Source organism: Falco naumanni, chromosome 9, assembly GCF_017639655.2.
Source record: "Falco naumanni isolate bFalNau1 chromosome 9, bFalNau1.pat, whole genome shotgun sequence".
Classification (NCBI taxonomy): domain Eukaryota; kingdom Metazoa; phylum Chordata; class Aves; order Falconiformes; family Falconidae; genus Falco; species Falco naumanni.
The window spans coordinates 9,119,146-9,141,530 of record NC_054062.1 but is presented as its reverse complement, the minus strand read 5'-3'; the positions used below and the strand labels follow the sequence as shown (position 1 = coordinate 9,141,530).

Here is a 22,385-nt window from a genome sequence, read left to right as displayed (position 1 = left end):
CGGGGCGGCCCGAGCGGCCCGAGCGGCGGCGGTAAGATGGCGGCGGCGGAGCGCGGGGGCAGCCCCTCGCTGGCGGCGGGGGAGGAGGAGCCGCCGCTGGGGCTCGACTCGCTGGTGGAGGAGGCGGCGGCGGCGGCGCCCAGCGCCGGGTTCCGGCTGACGGCGGTGCGGCGGGAGCCGGCGGTGCGGCTGCAGCACGGCGTCAGCGGGCTGGAGCCGCTGGCCTGGTCGGAGGACCACCGGGTGTCGGTGAGCACGGCCCGCAGCATCGCCGTGCTGGAGCAGCTCAGCGACGTGCACAGCGGCGGGCAGGAGATGGTCATCCACCGCACGGCCGTGCCCGCCCCCGCCGCCGCATGCCTCCTCAAGGTGAGCGGCCCGGTACGGCCCGGCCCGGCCCCCCGCGGCGGCAGGGACCGGCAGGCCCTGGTGCCCCCGATCCGCGCCCCCGGGCGGTGGGACAGCTGCGGGCCCCCCCCCGCGCACAGCCGACCGCAGCGCGGGCAGCACTTGCTGCCTCGGTGGGTCTGGAAGTGAAATGCCCAGCGGCAGCCCCGGAGTGCTGGGGTGGGATGTATCCCGGCACCCAGCGGATTTCAGGGATCCTGAAGCATACCGGGTTTCCTAAGGATCACTCGGGATCCAGTATTCCGAGGACAAAGATTCCAAAGTAGAAATCTTTCCTGTTTTGCTCCCTAAGCAGAAAGATTTTTGCAGCAGGGGCTGCTTTGGGCTTCAGGGGTGCAGCTGACATTTTAACGCTGCATAGCACGGAGGGGCAACGGGTCTGGGTGAACATCTCATTAAATAATAATTCTGTTGTCGCAGATCTGAATTTTTTCCCCCCAGACCATGCTGAGAATATGGAATAACTTGAGCTGCAACAGAGTGCTTCGCAGTTTGAGTGTTATGCCATGTACACGCTTGAAACAGACACATGAAAACAGGCTCACTGATTCAGCAGACAAAAGATTCAATAGCTGACAGTCAAAACTATCCAGATTCAAGCCAACAGTGAAGCTCAAGTCTTTAAGAGCGATGTTAATTAACCATTGGATAGTGTGATACAGGTGCTGATAGGGGATGCTCTGTTTCAAATGGGAGTTAATTCCAGGGAAGTCTTCCTAAAACAAAGTTCTACAATTGCTTTAAAAGTTCTTTTTGTTATCTTTTAGGTTGGTCCAAAAAAGGAGGTAGCCGAATGTAAGGAGAAGTTTGCAAGTTCAGTGGATCCGACGGTTAGCCAAACTTTTATGCTGGATCGAGTATTCAATCCTGAGGGGAAGTCGCTGCCGCCTATGCGAGGATTCAAGTATTCCAGCTGGTCACCGCTGGGCTGCGACGCAAATGGAAGGTGCCTGCTTGCCGCTTTAACCATGGACAATCGACTGACCATCCACGCAAACCTCAACAGGCTGCAGTGGGTGCAGCTGGTGGACCTGACAGAAATCTATGGGGAGCGTCTGTGCGAAGCCAGTTACAAACTTTCTAAGGCTGACACTCCCAGGGGAGAACTAGGAGACTTCTCGGAATTTCAGCGGCGGCACAGCATGCAGACTCCAGTGCGCATGGAGTGGTCAGGCATTTGCACCACTCAGCAGGTTAAACACAACAATGAATGCCGGGATGTCGGTAGCGTGCTCTTAGCAGTACTCTTTGAAAACGGTAACATTGCCATTTGGCAGTTCCAGCTTCCATTTCTGGGTAAGGAATCAATTACTTCTTGCAATACCATAGAGTCCGGAATAAATTCCCCAAGCGTGTTGTCTTGGTGGGAATATGAACATAACAACCGAAAGATGAGCGGACTTATTGTAGGGAGCGCTTTTGGACCGGTTAAGATCCTTCCTGTCAATCTAAAAGCAGTCAAAGGCTACTTTACACTGAGACAACCCGTAGTCTTATGGCAAGAAATGGACCAGTTACCCGTGCATAGTATCAAATGTATTCCTCTTTACCACCCCTACCAGAAATGTAGTTGCAGCTTGGTGGTGGCTGCAAGAGGAGCTTACGTGTTTTGGTGTCTCCTGTTGATATCCAAAGCTGGTCTGAATGTCCATAATTCCCACGTGACAGGGCTTCATGCGTTGCCGATTGTGTCTATGACTGCAGATAAACAGAACGGCACAGTGTATACGTGCTCCAGTGACGGGAAGGTAAGGCAGCTGATTCCAATATTCACAGACGTTGCTTTAAAGTTTGAGCACCAGCTGATTAAGCTCTCGGAAGTGTTTGGCTCTGTCAGGACTCACGGAATAGCCGTTAGCCCGTGCGGTGCGTACTTGGCAGTTATTACGACAGAGGGCATGACTAACGGTCTGCACCCAGTTAACAAAAACTACCAAGTGCAGTTTGTAACCCTTAAGACTTTTGAGGAGGCAGCTGCGCAGCTCTTGGAATCTTCTGTTCAGAACCTTTTCCGGCAAGTGGACTTGACCGATCTTGTACGCTGGAAAATTTTGAAGGATAAACATATTCCTCAATTCTTACAGGAAGCGCTGGATAAAAAGATTGAGAGCTGTGGTTCTACTTACTTCTGGCGGTTTAAGCTATTTCTCCTAAGGATTTTGTACCAGTCGATGCAGAAAGCTCCCTCAGAGGTCATGTGGAGGCCTTCACACGAGGATGCAAAAATCTTGATATCGGATTCCCCTGGGATGGGCAGCACTGAAGATGATCAAGAGGAAGGAACTTCTAAACAAGCCAGCAAGCAGAGCCTATGTGACACGGGCAAAGGTATGGACATAGATGACACTGCAGATGATTCTCTTCCTCAGTCAAGTGACATAGGAGGCCGTGAGCCAATGGAAGAAAAGCTCCTTGAGATACAGGCTCAAATTGAGGCAGTAGAAATGCATTTGACACGAGAACACATGAAACGGGTGTTGGGAGAAGTTTATCTACACACATGGATTACAGAAAACACCAGTATTCCCACCAGAGGAGTCTGTGACTTCTTAATGTCCGATGATGGCTATGATGACAGAACAGCACGCGTAAGTGCACCTCTATGCTCCGGGGGTTTGGTGTTACAAGTTTCTTCTTTCTCTCCCCTCTGTATCCTTAAATGAAAATACAACTTTGGGGTGGGAAAGAGAACCGCGATCATGTCATCCTTGCCAGTCAGCTTCTGTAGAGCATACAGCTTAAGGTGTCCTTCCTTGAAATGAAGGAGTAGGAGGGAACATAAATACAGATCTTGAAATCTGGATCAGGGACAATAAAGAATGAGCATGCCTGAGTTTCTGCAGAAAAAGGGAGAGGACTGTGGTCATTCTGCTGCTGTTGGTCGGTTTAGAACATGTACTGATGGAGAGGGATGTTTGTTTAAATGGCTAAGCTCATTTAATCTCTCATCTCTCCCAAACTAAACTTAGGAGGTATTTCTTCTAGTCAGTTGTGTCTGCAGTTCTAATTTTAAGACTTGCAGTATCACTTCTTGAAGTATTTATAATTGAAAGTACTGGGACTGTTCAGGTGGTAGCTCAGGTCTTGTCATTACTCCGTGCACCTTCAGTGGACAGATCAGTTCCAAAGGTTTGGAAGGGGGTGGTGGTCAGGAGTTAAATCCAGTGATTCAGACCTTCATGCAGGGCTTCCAATTAACCAAGCTGACTGAACGTCTTTGTTATGACATACATGGCCTGAACCTTCAGGCATCCTTGCATTTATTCAACTACAATAAATAACCATAATTGAATGCTTGGCCGTGATAGGAACTCTTCCCACGCTTGCAATACTCCCTACCAAAACAAAAGCATAACTGCAAGGACAGTATCCTGACTACTGCAACGTGTAGAGTAAGCATTTGTGGCAGGACATAAGGGATCAGTGAACCTTGCGCTGGGCAGTGAAGTTTTCGGGATATAGATGTCAGACAAAGGAAGCTTCAGCGGGAACACTACCATCAGCCTCTCCGCTCCTAAGGCGCGATGACAAGAATGTCTCAGACTGTATCTCTTTGTATGAGCAGAGGACAGGTCTTTTCAGTACCTAAGTCCTTAAATCACTTGAACTCTAAAAATCAACCTTTACGTTGCATCCAGAAAGACAGAGGAAGGAAGCACGCTTCCATTACTGATGTCGTGTGGCCTCTCTGCTGGTCTTGGAAGCAAGAAGGCCACACGGTGTGGCCATCAGTAGTTCACTAGGAAAGTATTCTGGCAGAACTGTGTTTTTCCAGCATCCAGTTACTATGAATTGAAGGTTGGAGGAGTTGCTTTTTGTATCTTTTAAACAAGATTCTTCTTTTTATAGCTATTAAAAGCTGGCTTCCAAATTCTGGTTTACCTCTTCAGTTTGCTGTCACATTTTAAAGGTCCTTGGGATGTGTTTTATATCTATTGGAATGTCAAAGACAAATTTGATCACATCAGTGTTCTACTATAAGCATTATGTTTGCTCTAAGATGACTGCTGAAGAACGCATCCAGGTAATTTGGAACAGGAGATCGTTTTTTAGCACATGCATTGTGAGAGGCATGAGAAAAAGCATTGCTGTAATGGTCAGTGGCATCCTCTAAAGTGGTGTGATACCAATTTCTTCAGTGCTTTTACAATTTGCCAGTAGCTTACCATAACAGTATTGCTCATAAGTTCTGTATCCCTTTACTGCGGGACAGAAATCTTTAGGAGGTAACAATAAAATGATAATAAATTAATAACTATCAAGGTATTTATTTCTTACACTTTTATTTCTTGGAATTCAGTGAGCATAGATCTTTGCACCCTGTATCATATTCTGAAATCTCAGTATCCCAAGAATGTTTCCACCTTTCAGTAGGCAGCTGCCTTGCTGTGCACAATGCTGACTGCTGTGTATTCCCAGGTGCTGATTGGGCATATCTTAAAGAAAATGAACAAACAGACTTTTCCAGAGCACTGCAGCTTGTGTAAAGAGATCCTGCCGTTCACCGATCGCAAACAGGCGGTCTGCTCCAACGGACATATTTGGCTCAGGTAATTGGGTCTTAAAGAGTTTTTGCTGCCCTTTGGGTAATTTAACCATATTTAAATAGCTAACTTAAAACACTTCCTAGTGTTGGAGTAAAAAGTCATGAAGCATGTTTTATCCATGCTGCAGTTAATTGCGATTTTTGCTGGCAGTTAACTTGTAGACATTGTAGACTGGATTTGGTTCTCCTGCCAGTACACTGTTTTTTAAATAAATAAATAACTTTATCAAAAAATCAAATATAAACAGATATATCAAAATTTAAGATTTTGATCATTTTACCTTTTTTCCTTCAAGTAGGGGGAGGACGGGGGCAGGGAGAAAGTAGGTGAGGGGAAATAAAGCACAAGTCATCCTTTGGAACAGCACAGGAAGGAGCGTTTGTTTTAGCTACCAAAGCATTTGAAAACAAAGTAATTTAACAAAATATTATTGGAAACAGCCACACTGAGAAATCAGACAAGATCTGGAACATCTAGAAAAGGAAATCTTCCAAAATCAATGTGTTGAGTACATGATGATTGTCCCTGCAGACTTGGCCAGTCAGTAGTCTGCCACAAAGAAAAACCTTTGCCTAACAGGTACTACATGCTAGCTTGGCTAAAGAGTCATTGCCTTAAAGACACTGTGGATCTTCCCCTGTGCATTGACTCTCAAGCTTTTCACCTCTTCTACTATATGCTAAAATTTTTTGGCCAACGCTGAAACTTTTTTTCAATGGTATTATTGATTTTTGGCCTTTTTCTTTTTTGTGACCATATGTAATTGGGTACGCTAGCACAGTTTCATTTACCTGAATTAATAAATTATTAATTTTCATGTTTAATGTGGTTCATTACTGCCCTTACTCTCAGAAAGCAAGGTCTGTTGGGAACAGAACCCAGCCTCCAGTCAGGGCTTAACAGCAGGTTGCAAAACAAAACAATACAACCCCAAGCCTCTTGATAAAACTATTTGTCCTTTCACAGGTGCTTTCTAACCTACCAGTCCTGCCAGAGTTTGGTATACAGGAGGTGTTTGCTTCATGACAGCATTGCACGGCATCCAACCCCAGAAGGTAAACTGTTCCCATGGCCAAAAAAGGCAGGGTTATGTATTCTTAAGTTTTATCTGCAAAATGACTTGAATTAGTTTCACTGACCTTTCTCTTTGAGGCAGTTATCATGTGAAGTACCGGTACCCTGTGCTTCACAGAGTCCTGTTGTTGTCCATGCATTAGTGGCATACGTTAACTACAAAATAGTGACTGCAGAAGTTCATTTATAAATACTGCGTTTTTATAAATACTGCATTTTTAATGGGAGCTGGCAAAACACATAATCTGTGCTGGAATGCTACAATGGTTCGTTTATATTCCGGTTGAATCTGTTAGCATCCAGATCTGCAGGAGCTGAAGGTCTTTGACATTCCATTTCGGTGCAGGCGGTATTGATCCAGCACAGGTTAAGAAACAGTTGGCACCTTGCTGGCTTCGGCCCCAGACCTGCCGTGAGTACGTCGTTCAGAGGCAATAATGGCAGGCGGCAGGGGCCAGTCAACCTTTTGGCTTTGCATTTTCAGAATGTGAGGAAGGACAAGCTGTGCAAGAAAATTTTTTTCTTCCCAACCAGTACACTTTAAAAAACCCATGGTGTACTCTCTAACAGTTTGCCTTAACGTGTAGGTGATACTTTTCCTCTCCCTATAGTATGTGGGTATTCCAGTCAGCACTAAGGATCAACTACGCAGCTTAAACCTCTGTAGAGAGAGGCTGTAAACTTAATTTCCTTATATTGGAGAGCGACAAAGAAACGGGAACAAAGAACTCCATTATGCAGAAGATCTAATTTCATTTAAGAAAATGAGAACACTACATTTTAGCATGGTGATGATATCTGAACAGCTACATAGGAAAAAAGAAATAAAATGAGTATGTAATGATATAGCATGCACTGTTTCACCTTAATTATGTCTCCTACTGAAGTGGAAGTTAAACTGGCATTACTTGAAAGTTCAAGGCAGGAATGGAGTTGGATTCCTCTGAATTCTTAGTTAATGCTGCATGGTGAACATATACAAACAGTCTCGGGGTTTGACCATCTTGGGCATCATTCCTGTGTTCATCTCTGCCCCCAGCTTTAAACAACTTGTTTTCTTATTTACAGATCCTGAATGGATCAAGAGGTTATTGCAAGGACCTTGCACGTTCTGTGATTCTCCTGTGTTCTAGAGAACAGCTATGTAAAGGTTGAAAGTATTTTCTCTACTGCATAAGCTCCCTTCAGTCTCAAAGGACACAGAGCACAGGAATACAGACTTTACTGGAGGGGGAAGACATTGTCCACGGCCCTGTAAATAGAACACCGGTGGTTCTAGAAACTTCTTAAGGCCAGAGCCCGTTCCATGCTCCAGAAACAGGAGTACATCTGCAAGAGCGAGTTTATAAAGCAGTATGGAAATGCACCCCGTTGAAGCATGAACAGCTGGACACGCTTCCTTGTACTGAAAAGGAACTGAAGTCTTAAGCACGCGGTGTGAGCTGTCCTTTCTGCCTGACAGCTGTGTGATTTCCCAAAAGCAGGGATGGGAACAGCGGAGCTGCCTCTTGAATGGTCTTGGTGGGTAGAGAAGGCTTCAGCTTGTAGTGCTCTCATTTGCTTTTTAATAAGCACTGGCACTTGCTGCAGAATGTTAAAACTATCAGAATAATTTGTGGTTCTACCTTCTTGCAGAGTAAAGCGTCTGCCGGTTAGCCACAGGAAAGAAATTGGCCTTTATATTAGTTTCACTTAAAGTCTAGAAGAATAACTGCCTATTAACTGTTCTAACGGTATCGCAGTCAGAGGGGTAATACTGGCTGCCTGGGTCAAATATGGATCGTTAAGAAGAATTTTTATATGTAATAATTATTAAACTAATAGCAATTAGATTGAACACTAATATATATATAATGTCCAATGCTCCTAAGTCTTCTGCCCCTCTTTCTTTTTCTGAACTGTTCTACTTCCTAGCTTTTGCCAACATATAAGCCTTTTGTTTCACTTAAGCCTCTACCAACAGGAATCATCTTTTCCAGTGTAACTCGGTTACCAAAACCATGAGCCATTTCCCCTATCTTCAACTGAATAGAGAGTCTCCCTCCTACAGTAATGGTGTTTTACAGAATTTGACACCGAATTAATCACTCCCAGCTGACAGTTTCTCTTTCCATAATAACAGCTCAGACAAAGCATCCCAAACCCAAACACCACTATGGCTAACATGGTTTCCACAGGTGGTCGTGGGGTCTGGTGAATCTATTCTTGTATAACCCTGACGTTCTCATCAAGAAATTCAGAAATACGCCAGTGGTGTAGCATGGCGAGCCCAGAAATTTATTCTGCCTTCTGTCCTATCAGAAAAAACATGTTTCTCTCTTTGGCATCTAGTTCCTCTGGGGAGCAGAAGAATCCTTTTCAACTTCCTATGCAGTGTTAGAGGAATAATACCTCCAAAATGTGTATAGTTACTTGGTACAGTTTGTCTTGTTAACTTGTCAAATAATCCAAAGTTTATGTATTTACATTCTTCGGAGTACCGATCTAGACACTCAGATGTGTTGCCCTGTTTGTGATTCATGACACTTCTAATTGTGTGTGAAGTGCTATATAGCTATTTGAGAAATCAAGGAATTGTCCTGATGGTATCAGTCTCCAGCAATGCATGTGTGGGTTGGTGCTTACGCTTCCTTGATTCGATGACTATGCATATTTTCTTAACATTCCTTGATTTTTAGTAGGAGCAAATTTTTTTCAGCTAATGTTAAAAGAAGTCAGCTGTCCTTACTATTCAGTGTTTCATGCATTAAGCATGATAGTGCTTTGGCAGAGAATAATATTAATATAGCAGCCTAGAACAGCAGAAGCACATTCATCTGTAAAATAATTAGCCTTGTTTGTAAATATCCTTGGAAGTGATACCATAATTGTATTAAAGAAATGTTTAGTTTTTTATTGCTGTGCATTGAAAATTGAAATTACTTCAGTGTATCTGCAAAGAAAGAAAATTTAGATTGTGATAGTATCTAGTAAAACAAACAGGAGCCTCGACACTTAACGCGTGCATAGTTTGGGGCCAGGTGCTGTACCTGGGGCAGCTTTTATCTTCTCATTCCCAGTGCTGATGGGGTTTGGGGGGGAACAGGACATCAATTTTCAGTAAGAGCTGAACAGAAGGTTTATTCACAGTGGTAGAGAAAACATTCTAAGTGGAAGCTGCAAGTCCTTGACCAGTTCACCAGTGAGAGATTCACCTGACTGCGGAAAAGCTGAGAGCACTCTCCAGAACCACGTGTAAGTGCTTTTAAAGAAAGTCAGAGAACATTTCTTTGATTCTGGCTTAGAAACCATAATGATATCCTGATCTGCTTTAAGTCTGGCTGACCAAAAGGATCAGCATGGTATCATTAGATTAATTCCTGGTGATTACTTCTAGCAGTTGTCTTGAATTTCCCTGGAATCAGTTTTAATGCTGTAGACGTGTAGAAGCTCTAGTACACCTAGCATTAATGTTGCAGCATTAATGTTTATTTTCCTTGTCTTTCAAGGCAGTAGATACTCAGTATACCATTGCCAGTTTATTTAACCTGATTTATGACTGCTGGGAGAATGGAATTTTAAAGCCAGTGATGCCTGTCGGCTTTGTCTGCATGCCAGTGGAGATCCTTTAGCACAAAGCTTTCACTCCTCACCCCGGCCCATTCACAACAGGTAAAGAGGTATTGTGATTTAATTTGTTTTTTAAACCATCACTGGTCCCTAAGTGCATCTTTAACCAGTATCGGCTTGAGTAGCATAGCGTGCCTCAGAGCAGTAACATTTAACCTGTGGCGCTGATCTCGCCTGACTTTCCTGCCCCGCTGGCAGCTGAGGTTCCTCTGGGAAGCCTTGTGTCTGTCCCTGGCTTGTGGCTTGCAGCTCTGGGGACACTGAGGTCAGTCCCGTTCCTGTTGGAGAACGGTAATGACCCGGGGGGGCTGCAGCAGCCCTGCAATGCGTTATCCCTTACGTTGTCCTAAGAAACCGCTTGCTTCGTACCACACGAGGAAGGCAGCAGGTGAGGGAGGTGCGAGCACGTGCTGCCAGAGCCTCGTGCTGTTTTGCCATTAACAGAGTTGACTTCTCAAACGAACACATCATGGAGCTACCCAATATTTAGGCCCGGGCTGTTCTGAGACACCAAGATAAGTATTCAAAGAGGAAATCCCACAAAATCAGAGTTCATTTCACTAAGTTTTTGCCCTGAGTTTTGCAAGATCATAATCAAGTGACTAGTTGAAGGCTCTCCTCAACTCCTTTGCCGTTTGGTGGTGAATGCCGTGGCAGTTTATGGTGCCTCATCTCCAGAGGAAGAATAATGCTCCAGCAGAGACTAAGCGGTTCTTGAAGTGCTGCTGCTTTTTTTTTTTTTAAAAAAGATTGCGGTACTTGCTCTTGCATCTGAGAATTAATAAGCAGAGATGATGTGTTCTGTGTCTGAAGCTAATGTGTCATTGTCCTTGATAAGTACCTTCTGATAGCTTTTAAGATTTGCTACTCGTGCTGATAACCAGTTTATCCCTCCTCCACTGGGATGAAGAAATCCAGGCCAGGCCAGGTTCGATAGGTACACGGAACAGCTCTGGACCGTACAGCTTCTGAGTGCCTTGGTGCTGGCTGCCATTGTTTGAATGAAGGTGGAAGTTTGGGATCAGGAGGACTCTGTCTTGGGTCTCCAGACTACACCTCCTGCTCTGGAACTGGTGACAGTGGGACTCGTTGCTGCCTTTTACCTTAATTGAGCTGTGGGTTGGGGACTTCCATCATTCAATCATCCTTTTCTTTGCCGTGTTCCCCCATCCTATTAATCCTACTGTGTATTTCTAGAGAGAAAACACTACAGTTGCTAATGCATACATACAGGCATTAAATACTTCCCCAATTTCCTTAAACTTAGCAGGTTCTCCACTGGCTAATGTATCATCAGTGATTATGGGCAGCATAACACCATTTATTCTATCCTCATTAAGGGTTTCTTGACATAAAAGAACTGAATGCAAACGTTTATAGTCCTAGTTAAAAGCTAACAAATCACACTTGTACTGTTATGCCCTAAACTAACATTTACAGGAGACTTCTTTGTACAAGTTTTAATTTCTCGGGTACAGAGCCCACCCTTTACGATGTGCCCAGCTTGTGAAGCTGTGGGCAGCCTCGTGGGCACAGCTGCTGGGGTCTCAGTTGCCACCTACAGGTAATGACATCAGAGCCAGTGAGGCAGAGAGCCCATCCCTGCTCCTCCTCACCCTCACCATGGAGCAGGTCGGGGTTAATTGCTGAAGGTGCCACTCTTTGGGCAGCAGCTAAACTTGGTGCCTGAGACAGACTCGCGAGGCCAGTTAGATGTGTCGACCACCAGTTCTCTCCCAGGGGCAGGACGGTGGCTGCAGAAGAGGAAGTTGCCTCTTGGTTCTCTCTCGTCTGCCTTCCTGCGTGAGTGGGGCTGGGTACAGCGGCGAGAGCCCCCCACGTGTCTGCCCCCTGCCATCAGTCAGGATCAAGTGCTTGTTGGCATTTTACAACCTAGTTCATGCCATTTATTGGATTCTTTCTGGCAGTCACCTTATAACAGTGTAGTTAGTAGCAGTTCAATACTTTAAACTTCAAAATCTGTTACACTGCAGAGCACTCATTCATATTTTTGCAGCGGGAAGGATGGGCAATAGCAGTCTTGGCCTCAAAGTGGTGGTAGTCACGGCAAAAGTCAGTTTTATAATAAGCATTTAACTGGAAGAAGGAGTTTACAAGTTCTCAGTAAATAAAAAGCAAAATGCTCACAGTAGTTACCGATACGTCTGTCTTCATCCCCCTCTTGTATTCCTTTTGAGGCTTTCTGCATCAGGCCTGTAAACTCACAAATTACGCTGGTTATCGGAATTGCATCGAAAGGGGTGGGCTTTGGTCTTTAACCAGAACTGGGACAAACGCCTGTGCGGAGACGCCTGCCAGCTTACAGCTCCCTTGCACCACCTGCTTGGAAAGCTGCTTCTGTTCCCCTCCACCTGGGTAAACAAGGACAAGTCGAGCTTGGCTCTGTTCAGCTGGAGCCGTGTCCTGCCTCTCCAGCGTGCGGGAATCTTAACAAGATGGAGCTGAGCCTTCTCAGGGAAGTTCTTAATCCAGGATAGTTTTCTACAGCTCACAGAGGTTACTATGAATGTACCGCAGTGCTCACAGAGCTTTAGTTTTCACTTCTGACAGAGGAGGGCCTTGTGTACATATTCTCACTTTAATCTGTCTGTGCTGATCTTTGGCTGTACTCTGTTCTAACTCATACTTTACACTGGAGACATTCCCAGACCCTTGGTGCCAGCTGGAATTTTCTTACTCCATCGCTATTTTCAATGCTAACTCCATTTTTAGCACCCTTTGTTCAAAAGACCTGGGACACTGCTGCCCCGCCATAATCCAGGTGGCACCCTCGGGAGTGCCACAGCTGCCCGCGTGGGTGACAGTCCTCATCGCCGCAATGCAGCCGGCACACAGGGTACTTAGTAGCATTAACTACAGTGGAGTAATTCCCTGTGCTGTCCTAGGCTGCGGCTGAACCGACCCAAATGTGACTGCTGGGAGCACCTTTGTCCCAGGAGGACTCGCATGCTGCCGAGAGCCTCCAGCAGGAGTTACAGGGCTGTGCCAGCCCCGCGGTGTTATTTAACATGGAGCTCGGAGGCCAGCCCTGGAAAGGGAAAACCCAAGAGCCGTCCAAATGGAACTGTTCAGAGGAGAGTTTAATTGCTCCACTAATCTAGTTGATCTCTCTGTACTACTTTAATTCTGTTCTGGAGTGTCATATCAGGCCGACCGTGCCGTTCCCAGGCTGAACGAAAAGCAAAGTTTAGTTTTAATCTTTAGTTTCTGGATTTTTCCTTTGAGACTTAGTTCATGGGAGGATCTGACAAAGTTGCTGTGAATATTGATGCTGTCTATATGGCACATTTTGTAAACGTGAAGCAAACCTGGATGGATGTTTTGTATACTGCGACGGTAGCATTGTAATCCTGCTCCTTTTTTTATTCAAAATAAATAAATAAAATCCTTGTATGTAACATCTGTATTTTAAGGGACTGAATTCCTGGGAGGGACAGGGGGTGCCGCGAGCTGAGACTGGCAAGAAAAAGCAGCGTGCTTAACTACCCAGCCCTTCAATGTAAGACTTCACACTTAAAAAACCAACTTGATAATAACAATCTTCCTGCGGCCGCTGTCACAGAACACGGGTGACAAAGCCCGGGCGAGGACCCGGAGCCTGATTGTGCCCTTCAGCCACACCACCATGCCCTTCTCGCCGGGGGTGGTTCAGCCCCTCTTTTCCCCAGCCTCCCGAACCGCCGCGCTGCACCCCTCCAGCTCCAGAAAACAATCCTAAAGCACCAACTTTCTTCGACGGGAGGGGCCTGACATCACCTTTTCTTTTCTTCCATAGAGTCAAACAATTCTTGTCGCACGAAGATGAGAACAGCCCGGGAGCACCGGCTCGCAGAGGGGAATAGGCAGTTTGCTGCATGCGCCGTGTAGGACAAGAGGCACCTTCCAGGTTCAGTTTTGGCAGCTGCGACACAGACGGACGGTGACAGGGTCAGAATCACAGTTTGCTCCTACTTAAGATCAACTGGGCCGCTCTGGGAAGCGGGACTGGGGGCGCCAGCCCCTGCCAAGCTGCCTTTGCTCCAAACCAAACTGGACGGACCTGCAGACGTGCGTGGCTGGCACTTCCATTGCTACAGCACCTTGTGAGTGGACGGTGGCACCACCGACTACGCCTGAGGGCTCTGCGCTGGCACCGCACCGAGTGGCACGCATGCCCCTCGGGGAAAGCTGAGAAACCAAAGGAGGCGGCAGGGAAAACCTGCCAGAGCTGCAGGGGGTCACTGCAGAGGTGGTGCAGGAGGGCTGGGTCTCCTGCCTGGGGTGCTCAAGCATCCTTCCCGCACAGCGTGCCAAGGGATCCATTCTTTGGAGCAAGTGGACACAAAAGTTTGTGGAACAGTTGGACACACTCATCTTGTCGCTGAACTACGTAATTAACAGCATAATATATAGGGTATAGCACAACCTCCAAGCAGCCCTCTCCACAAAGCGTCTTCGGGAAGCGGAGTGATGAAGGATGTCCATTTCGGAACTGGGCAAGCTGTACAATAAGTAACGTCCAGTCCCTGCTGCGTTCTTACCACCTCCTCTTTACCTTGTTTTTCTCATTGCTCAACATTTGTTTTGCCAGAATAAGATGCTAATAAAATCAAGCGTAGTTACCAAATTGGTTTTCAAGTGTTGCATTCCAATTATAAAAGCCTAATTCCTCCTTCCACCCACTGAACCTTTTTGGTATTAACAGGCTTTACTATGCAAAGTGATGCAGGGGCTGTTTCGTTTACAGTAATTAAATGAGTGTCAATTGTTTTAGTTGTTTCTGAGGGAGAGTTCTACACGAGTATTAGCATGTTCTGCTAACCCTTACGTTCTGCACTTCAGGCCTGCTGCAAACCCTTGGGGGTTGACCATTGACCTGAGACTCCGTACCCAGACATGCCAAGTGCATCTCAATGAGACGAGCTCTTTTTCTCAGTTTCTATGGAACCAGCAGAGCGGAACTAATATAGCGTCCGCATATAGATGAAAGAATGAAGAGGAAAAAGGGCTTTACAGCTAAATTAATTAAGCAGATGTACCTGTCTAATTAAAGATACACTGTTCCTTTTGTACCCTAGCTGCAGTACAAACAGTATTTAAATAAACTCTCTACCCATTTCATCTATCAAAATATTTAGTAGGAACACTCAGATGAAGGTGATATTAGCAAGATGAGCTTCCCATGTATTATTAATAGAAGGGCTCCCAATTATGCACGAATGCTACAGCCTATCTTTCTAGCAATAGCATAAAAAACAGCTGCCCAAGTAGGTTACCAAACAGCACATTTGTAACAGGTAGGACGGTTATAAATGCCCTTGCCCAGCTTTACACGAGGGTTTGTGGCTGGGCCCTGCACCGTGGGAGCAGCCTCTACCTCAGCCCCGTGCTGCAAGCCAGAATTCCTCGGCATGAGAGGCACAGCGGACTCGGCTCGCTTGCCTGCTGCCAGAGAATTTGGCTTTCTTAGATTTCAAAGATACTGAGGTTTTTAAAGGTGCCCTCAAGGCTGTAAAGTCTAATTCCCCTGTACCAAACCCCCCCAAAGCTACTGACAATTCCGACCTTAAACTCTCCCAACATAATACAACATCCCCGTAGCCACCCGGATAACCAGGGGCTCCCCACTTGAATTTACTCAACAGGTGCGAGGAGGCAATTTGGCATGGACATCTCTACAGCACTCCCTGAAGACCTGGGGACACACAACCAAAGCCAGCAACAAAGACCCAAACTTATCTACAGCAACAGGACTGGAGAAGTCCTCCAAACCCAAAAGGCTTCTGGAGGCCTGTCCTCTCCGAAAGGAGAAGGCACGTGCCTCCTGCATCATCCCAGCTACAGAGGCTTCCAGGAGAAAGCATGAAGCTCCTCCCCAGCCCCTGGTCAAGGGGAATTCACACATACGCAAGGGAGAAGTAGAAGGAGACATAATAGAGGCATCAAATTCAGCGCTCCTCTGAATCACAACAAATCACGCCCCTTTCTTAGAAACATTAAGGATGAGCATTTCCACAGCCAGAGACTGAGCTAACAGAGCGCTGTGGTTTTCATCACAGATTTTCCAGTTAAGAAAGACTCACCTGAGCATTTACTGCTGCCAAATCCAGCCAAAGCAAAAAGAAAATCCAGGCACCAACCTGCCTAGCCACAGCTCAGTCAGGGCAGCAACAGAAAACAGAATTTAGTAACCTATCTGCTCCTGCAGCTCGTTATGTCCTTAATTGGGTTCTGAAAGTGATGAACCTGTAACCAGTTTTCTATGGCTCTGGGTATTTTTTTCAGTTTTTCTGCCCATCCACAGGGTTGGACTGCAGAACAGGGTGACGGGGACAAGTGTTTTGTCAGAACTTTTTAAGCAATCTGAGTTAACAAGGGAGCAAAAACCTCTGCACCCTGGCCTCAAAACACTGCAGCTGTCTTTGGGGAATGTGCACTGCAGAGCTGCAAGCTTTGTTTTCCTATTTGCTTTTGTGTTTGCTTGCAATGAGTGTGACAGTGCGGTAGGCAGGTAGTGCCTGTGTAGTTTTGTGGAAAGCATCAGGTGAATTAAGAAACAAACACATCTAATAGCTTTAATACTCCAAATTGGCTTCATAGGTGTTAGACAGTTAAGGCAAAACTACTATTCACTGGATCACAGAATCAGAAAAAGACACTGAATTAAACACAGGAACTTCCCTAGCCACAGTGCTTCATACCTTGCATCGCAAAACAAAAGCCAAAAACATTTCCCCTATAGCACAATTTCTTACTCTCTGTACTTCACTCAGCCTTGGTGAGCTTCAAATTTAACACAGCTTGGCTGACTTCCTCTTCACTGGTGGTAACTTGCCACTTCAGTGACCAGACTGCAAACGTTACAGGGAAAAATTCAAAATCAGCTGTTCCAGAGAACATCCTTATTAATTATAAGCTTTTTAATTTTTTGCATGGAAGGGGCTTAATGATACAGCTTTCTATAAACTCAAAGACAACGTGAGGGTCTTGGTCAGCATTAACGTAAAAGGCATCTTTATAGAACTTCTCCAGTTCCTTGACATTCCTGTAATAGGTCTCCACACGCTTCTCAATGTTTTCTTCCTTGTCTCTAGGGTTCTGCCTGAGACGGGCTTGGATCTCCGGTGTGGGTGCTGGTCTGAACGTAGTGTGGTACCTGGAGATGAGATACAAATGCCACTGCTGCAGCTCAAGCTGAGGACGCAGCAGCCATTTCCTAAGATACTCCATGGTTTTGCTTATCACAGTTCCTTGCAAGTGCCTTTTTCTGCTCTAGGTTGGGGGGTTAAAACAATGATTGCAAATTTCAGGGCAAGTAACATGTCATTCCAGCTCTCAAGAATCCTGGAGACTCAAAAGCCAAGAGTTTCTCTTGAGGTGACACAGAGAGAGTGCTGCTAGTGTTTATATACTTCACACAGGTGTGGAGAAATCCCTATTATGTGCCCAACGCTCTGGGTTCAGAAGCATTTCCAGGTCTGTTCCAGATCCAGTCCCAAGGTAACATGCTTTACTTGTTTACTTGCATCTAAAAAATCCTAACCTGAAACCTCAGCATCCGTTAAAAACCTTTGCTGTGGTTTACTGTTATGCTGATGCTGGATATTAGGAAAAAACTGCCAAATGTTCAGTGCTTTGTGTGTTGAATCAGTGAGCCCAGACATAACCCTGTGTCCAGGCATTGCTGAAAGACCTGTAAATTAAAATGTCTCTAAGGCTCTCAGACAGTGGGGATGTTCCTGCCAAGATTCAACAGTGCAGCAACAGGGCTGGGATCACCCATATTACATTCTGAAAGTATTTCCTATTAGCAGGCATGTGGCCGAGTGCTTCCAGCAAACAGCAGAAGGGTAGCAGAAGCACAGCCCTCACTCAACACAGTCTCCAAATCACCACAAGCTTGAGCTTGAAAGACAGGTATGTGTCCTCTTGATAAGCCACTACAAATAGGATTAATACAGTTACTGCTCTTTTGCAAACATCAATTTCAATTTTCTGCCATGGTAATTCTACTTCTGAGTAAATGTCTCCTGTGCCCTAGTAAGAAACCAGTTAATCCCTCTTCCCATACAGCCAAATTTTCTGAAACTGTTGGGACAGATGGAAACTGAGGAGAGAAGCAGAGCCTGTGTCTTTGCACAGAACTGCATTACAGCTCCTGTTGGTACAATGATGTGGACAGAGTTCATCCCACGTCAGAATTAGAGCACAGCTGAAGGCCGCCCTCCTCACTGCTGCAGCCAGCGGTGCAGGTTTAACATAATGCCGAGGATTAGATACAGCATCCAAACCAATTCAATTCACAATGAATTTGGAAGGAATAAACCACAGAGTTTGGAAGAAGGAAGCGTGTTAACTGGAGCAGATACTGAACAGGCTAATCCTAATGATAAGAAATGCAAAGATGTGTGAATGATTTGCTTCATACTGTTCATTTCTTCCGAACAACTGCATCACTTATTACTGCAACAAAGAGAACAGTTACAGCAAATCACTGTTGTCACAAGTTAATGTTGCACCTCAAGTGAGATGTTTGAATAATCAGGTATCACTTTAGGACAAATCCAGTATTTATGACTTTAACCTTTGACGGTTCAGCATTTGTCTTTGATTCAATAGGATGTATTTAACCATTAAAAAAGTAAACCAGTGGTTTAAAACTCAAGTGTGGGGAATCACAAAACAGAGCATAAGTGAAGTTGCAAATGCACGCCAATTTCAGCAGGTATTTAGGAAGATAGTACGTTGTTACTTGTTCCCCAAAAAACAAGGGTGGAGAAGACAGTAAGCCTGAAGGCTGTGGGTGAAACAAGGTGATGTGACTGCCAGCGAGATGAACTGCCACATTTCAGAACCCAATCTTACAGGGACTCAGTGACTCAAATGAGTTTGCTCTACTGAGCAGGAAATATATTAATATCTCACAGCAGACACAACCATTACAGGAGCTGGGGGAAGTAAAACGCATCAAGTTTTTCATTTTCCCTGGCTGGGAAGCCTTCAAAATTCCCATGGGAACGTCTGAAAACCATCTGCATTTAGGCTAGGTTTCAGACATCTTCCCTCAGCCTTATTTTACCAAACCATTTAGTTACCATTAAAATGTTAGACCTGAGCTACTTGCTGCTGTAGATTTCAGGCTCCAAGATTTTAAAATGTCCTATTCTGCAAACAGGAGCTTGCAGCAGGTGGTGGCTTGGTGCTCAAGTAGCTATGGAAGTTTTAACTTTTCTTTTAAGGAATCCCTAAGCAAGAGTACAACGTTCCTGAGTTTTCTTAGATTTCTATGAAGTCTATTTGGTGCTTTCATTTCACTGGCAGTCTTGAAAATCTTTAAACATCCAACTTCAGTGCTAACCTTTCCCCAGTGACAGGATCAGTCCTCCGTTGAGACAGTCGTTCCATGATAGATTCATAGGGGAGATTAAAGAAAAACACCCTATGGAGAACATAATAATTGTGTTAACATCCTGAGAACATCACTTGTGACCTTCAGAGTATAAATTAATCCTTACCCAAACAAATGCGCGCACAAACGGGGAAGTGACAGTACCACTCAAAACCGCAGCATCAAAAAGCATTAGCATATGCACAGGACCTCTCCGCTCTGGTTCTCCTCCTCACGTGTTGTTTAGGCTCCAGCTTATCAAGGCAGAAGCTCTTTGACACGCAGTGCTGTGTGGTGCTGTGTGCACTGACAGGGCTTGACAGACAATCCAGCATGGGCACCAGTGACTGGATTACAGCTGGAGCCTATCTCAGGGTCTGTCATAGCTTGCTCACAATCCGGCAGTTACCTCTGAACTTCCTCTGGATCCAGCTTCCCAACCCAACTAGCAAACACAATCACAATGGCATGCTGCGAAAGGTAAATAAAAAATTGGTACTGTTCATGTCAAGGACAGAAAAAGAGCTTGTCTGCCAGGATTATATGTGTTCTTCCCTAATAACAGCACTGCACAACTCAGTGCCCACAAAAAGGATTTTCCTCTTGCTGTTTTAGTCCACTGCCACCTCTTTTGCCCATGCCACCCCACACAGCCCCACAGTGTGAGTCCTCCTGTCCCCTGCTCCTGTCTTGCGTCCTCAAAAGCAGAATGGCTAATAAGACTCAATACGTGCTGTGTTATGATGCTGACAATTCCCTGTCCCTTCCGTTAGCATTGACCCGCAGAGAACAGCGCCAGGGCTTGGAAGGCAGCTCAGTACAGCATACCCCACTCGGCAATCAGCCTTGCTGTTGAGACTGCTAAAGAGGAAATACTAATGTTTGATTTTAAGATAAAAATCTGCAATTCTCATTGAGTCTGAACAAGACATAGTTGCTCAGCATCTTAAAAGGTCAGACGCCCAGTGTCAGTGGTGTGGGTTCCATGCTATGAAGGATGGAGTGGGACTTGCTAACACATTTCACACAGGTTACACAAAAGCCCTGATTTGAATCAAGGATGCAGACCCAGAAAAAAATACACAACACTATTGACCCCAGTCACATTACACTGTTGCCTATAAATTGTTGTGTCCATCTCACGTTGATTCCTCCTTGGCATTTTGGTTCATTATAATGGTGCTGTTAATTTTATATTCTAGTTGAAAAGCTCTTCAGCAGAAAATTCTCAACAAACTGCTGAGAATGAGCAGATCCTGCATCCTCTGTCCCCCTGCTATTGGAGACTAAAGCAGATCCGGAGAGAGATTACATTCAATTATTAATTCAGAACAAAATAAAAAATAAGGCTTCCTTTGAAAACTTATGAAAATAAACTTTTACAAACCAAGCACAGCCTGAAGACTGTAAATACATCTTTCTTTATAACACACCTTCTCCTGCTGCTGCCTTCAAGGCCAGGCTTCCTATTTTCGTTTGTGTCTGCCTCTCACAGAAGATACTGTATGCTTCAGACATTCACCAAAGGAACATTTTACCCTGACTGGGTGGGATCAGACCAGATGAAAGGCTGAGCTTTACCTTGGCATGCACATAGCAGATTACTAGAATCCTTTGTAGGATTTAAAGTTATGAAAATCATCTCTCTTTTCAAATGTTTACAGATAATGACTTCTATTCACACTGTGGTAACAAAATAACAGCCAGGAATAAAACATTCAAGATCTTGGAGATTCCAAAGACAGGAAAGAACAACAGTTTCAACACTCTTTTATCCCTTACACTCTTAACATTTTGTTTTTCTTTGTTTCTGTTGCCCAACAGTGGCACAAAAACGTGATTGTCAGAACAGGTAACATCTGATGATATGTCTCAAGATGAATATTCTAGTAGAGAGGAACAACATTTATACAGTCATGATAATTGATACGGTTTCCTATTATATTCTGAAATAAACAAAACCACTAAAGGATTATAACCTGGCATATCAAGAAAGCTTGTCGTAATGCATAGTTACTAACACAAAAAGTATTGTGGTATTTGAAACAGAAGAGCCTAAAAACTCCACTTAAAAAGCTGCCAACAAAATGAACTCTGAAAGCCTTGTCTGAGATTCCCTTCTTTTTTATACAAGATGCTTCTTATTATCCAGCCTGGTGTCACCATTAAAGAAGAGTGTAGGGGGAAGATGTGGGAAAGTATAGACATCTGTGCTAATATGGATTTTTTCCCCCCACATGCATTGTATAATGGCACACACAGAATATACTGTACAACAGCCCAAACTCCTAATCCAATGGTCCTTCCAGTGGAAGGTGGGATGCCTTACCCTGCCATACCATACTTCTCCTATAGATCAGAGAAAACAACACTCCCCAGGGCTGTCAGTTTAAAATTGTTCAGAAGCAGGAAAAAAAGATGAAGGGGAAAAACACTGTCAGAACTACCGTCTCGACTTAAAATACTTCCAATTAGAAAGCTTTATTATCATTTTGAAGGAGACACATACCACACACAGTCTATTATGCAGCCCCAGGAGGCTTACTCACATGAGTAAAGCCTATTTACATGTATGCACTCTGTGAAGCATTAGCCTTGGCTATATGCTACATCCCCTCCAGCTCCTCAAGGTATTTCTGAGCAACATTTTGCCTGTGTCCCTCTCTCAGGCTACTATGGCTCTGGTCGCATAACAAACCTGACCCTCCAGCTGTCCAGGTAACATGTCTGTTGGATTTCTCTTGGAAATCCTCATTAAGATAGAGAGCTGCATCCATGACCTTGATCCAGCATTGACGGCAGTAGCTGGAACAACTCCCTACAAATACTGGATTCATCTCCAAGCAGAGCTTGGCCCCTTCCACATACCAAGTGTAATTTTTTTCACATAAATGCATTCTCTGTAAAGCTCGCTTTAGGAATCAGCCAGGCTTTGTATGTTGTAATGTGTCACAACTTCTATCAAGGGGAAATAGGAAACAGATGTCATCAGAATTGGTAGACAGGGAGGCGAGGAAACACAGCCTCATATCAAAGTATACTACATTATACTGCTAGATTTGCATCTAGTGCAGCTTCTCTTTCAGAGTTGGCAAGCTGTTCAGCTCTGCAACAGGTGAATTATGTCAATCAGCAGCAACGCGAGATGCGCACCAGAGAGGGCTGGGCAGAGCTGCACCAAGAATCCCCACTCCCACATCGTGGGATCAGCATCTACCCAGTGGCAACCACAGATCATTGGCATCTGGTTAAAAATTGGTGCTCTGTGGGGTGTAACTCAGCAGAGCCCCTCAGCCCAGGTCTCTGAGGACAAATGCCCCCCTAACTACCACGGAGTGGCAACACTGCTGCTAGATGCA

The 22,385-nt window shown here is 45.1% G+C and overlaps 2 protein-coding genes across 5 annotated transcripts in view; one reads left to right on the top strand and one right to left on the bottom strand.

Annotated features, from left to right (window-relative positions):
- Positions 1–23: 23 nt before the first annotated feature.
- GTF3C4 (general transcription factor IIIC subunit 4) lies at positions 24–13,057 on the top strand. 4 transcript variants are annotated; one of them, XR_005829643.1, is made up of 7 exons: positions 24–369; positions 1,176–2,996; positions 4,828–4,958; positions 5,922–6,010; positions 7,098–7,550; positions 9,159–9,263; positions 9,518–13,057. XR_005829643.1 is itself a non-coding variant. In XM_040606561.1 (5 exons), exons 1-5 carry the CDS (start codon positions 37–39, stop codon positions 7,160–7,162), a joined length of 2,439 nt encoding a protein of 812 aa, XP_040462495.1. In that variant the 5' UTR covers positions 24–36; the 3' UTR covers positions 7,163–13,057. The 4 variants fall into 4 exon arrangements, 1 of the variants encoding a protein (XP_040462495.1); XR_005829644.1 differs by having other exon boundaries at positions 7,098–9,263; positions 9,522–13,057; XR_005829642.1 differs by having other exon boundaries at positions 7,098–9,263.
- Positions 13,058–16,199: 3,142 nt separating this feature from the next.
- AK8 (adenylate kinase 8) overlaps positions 16,200–22,385 on the bottom strand; it is a 72,817-nt gene continuing 66,631 nt past the window's right edge. The window contains exons 12-13 of the mRNA XM_040605264.1: positions 18,997–19,077; positions 16,200–16,794 (exon numbers count right to left, since the gene is read on the bottom strand). Coding sequence (XP_040461198.1) covers positions 16,548–16,794; positions 18,997–19,077 — 328 coding nt within the window. The 3' untranslated portion in view covers positions 16,200–16,547. The remainder of the gene's footprint in view (positions 16,795–18,996; positions 19,078–22,385) is intronic.

Excerpts from the sequence above, each read along its gene's own strand:
- GTF3C4 (XM_040606561.1), top strand. The coding sequence starts at position 37 with ATGGCGGCGGCGGAGCGCGGGGGCAGCCCCTCGCTGGCGGCGGGGGAG. Across the intron at positions 370-1,175 it reads CCGCCGCATGCCTCCTCAAG|GTTGGTCCAAAAAAGGAGGT; the intron begins GTGAGCGGCCCG and ends GTTATCTTTTAG. Across the intron at positions 6,011-7,097 it reads ACGGCATCCAACCCCAGAAG|ATCCTGAATGGATCAAGAGG; the intron begins GTAAACTGTTCC and ends TCTTATTTACAG.